Raw genomic sequence first — 1,082 nt, 5'->3', positions numbered from 1 at the left:
GGTCCGGGACTACAGCGGGAGGCGTGCCATCCAGTACCTCCCCGCGCCGCTCGTCGCCAACCTGCAGGACGAGGGCGTGGTCACGTCGCCGGGCTCGGAGTCCGACACGGAGAGCGCCGAGGGGGGCAGCGGGACGGGGGGCCGGGGGCCGGGCTGGGGCTGGCGCAGAGTGCTCCGGCTCCTCAACCCCCCCGCCGCCGCCGCTGAGGAGGCGCCGGTGGCGGGGGGGGGAGACGGGGGTAACGGAACGACAAAGGCCAAGGCGGCGGCGGGCGTACAGAGGAAGTCGTCCCTGAGCCGGCTGAACGCGCGGCTGCACCGCGGGCGCCACCGCGCCCACATCATCCACAGCACCTCCTTCAGGGACGCCGGGGAGGTGGAGAGAGGAGACGGCCTGCCCGCCTGCAGCCCCGTCAGGACCAGACCTCTCTCCAACCTGTTTGGCTGAGGTGGAGTAGAGGAGGTGGAGAGGTGGAGACGGCCTGCCCACCTGCAGCCCCGTGAGGACCAGACCTCTCTCCAACCTGTTTGGCTGAGGTGGAGTAGAGGAGGTGGAGAGAGGAGACGGCCTGCCCGCCTGCAGCCCCGTCAGGACCAGACCTCTCTCCAACCTGTTTGGCTGAGGTGGAGTAGAGGAGGGAGAGGAGGTGGAGAGAGGAGACGGCCTGCCCACCTGCAGCCCCGTCAGGACCAGACCTCTCTCCAACCTGTTTGGCTGAGGTGGAGTAGAGGAGGTGGAGGTGGAGAGAGGAGACGGCCTGCCCGCCTGCAGCCCCGTGAGGACCAGACCTCTCTCCAACCTGTTTGGCTGAGGTGGAGTAGAGGAGGTGGAGAGGTGGAGACGGCCTGCCCACCTGCAGCCCCGTGAGGACCAGACCTCTCTCCAACCTGTTTGGCTGAGGTGGAGTAGAGGAGGTGGAGTAGGGGAGGTGGAGAGAGGAGACGGCCTGCCCGCCTGCAGCCCCGTCAGGACCAGACCTCTCTCCAACCTGTTTGGCTGAGGTGGAGTAGAGGAGGTGGAGAGAGGAGGAGAGAGGCCTGCAGCCCCGTGAGGACCAGACCTCTCTCCAACCTGTTTGGCT

General features: G+C 67.9%; 1 protein-coding gene across 1 annotated transcript in view; it reads left to right on the top strand.

Moving 5' to 3' along the window:
• The window catches only part of sowahca (sosondowah ankyrin repeat domain family Ca), a gene marked incomplete at both ends in the record, with an annotated part of 4,451 nt that extends 4,003 nt beyond the window's left edge, over positions 1 to 448 (top strand). Inside the window, 1 exon segment of the mRNA XM_083776187.1 lies at positions 1 to 448. This exon segment is cut by the window's left edge and continues 41 nt beyond it. Within this exon segment, the coding sequence (XP_083632313.1) occupies positions 1 to 448 (448 nt within the window).
• Between the last annotated feature and the right edge of the window lie 634 nt (positions 449 to 1,082).

The sequence above is a fragment of the Protomyctophum parallelum genome (genome assembly GCF_964188405.1).
Source record: "Protomyctophum parallelum genome assembly, chromosome: 11".
In the NCBI taxonomy this organism is placed as follows: domain Eukaryota; kingdom Metazoa; phylum Chordata; class Actinopteri; order Myctophiformes; family Myctophidae; genus Protomyctophum; species Protomyctophum parallelum.
Note: the sequence above shows the minus strand (reverse complement) of the source record. Positions and strands in the feature narration are given on the sequence as shown.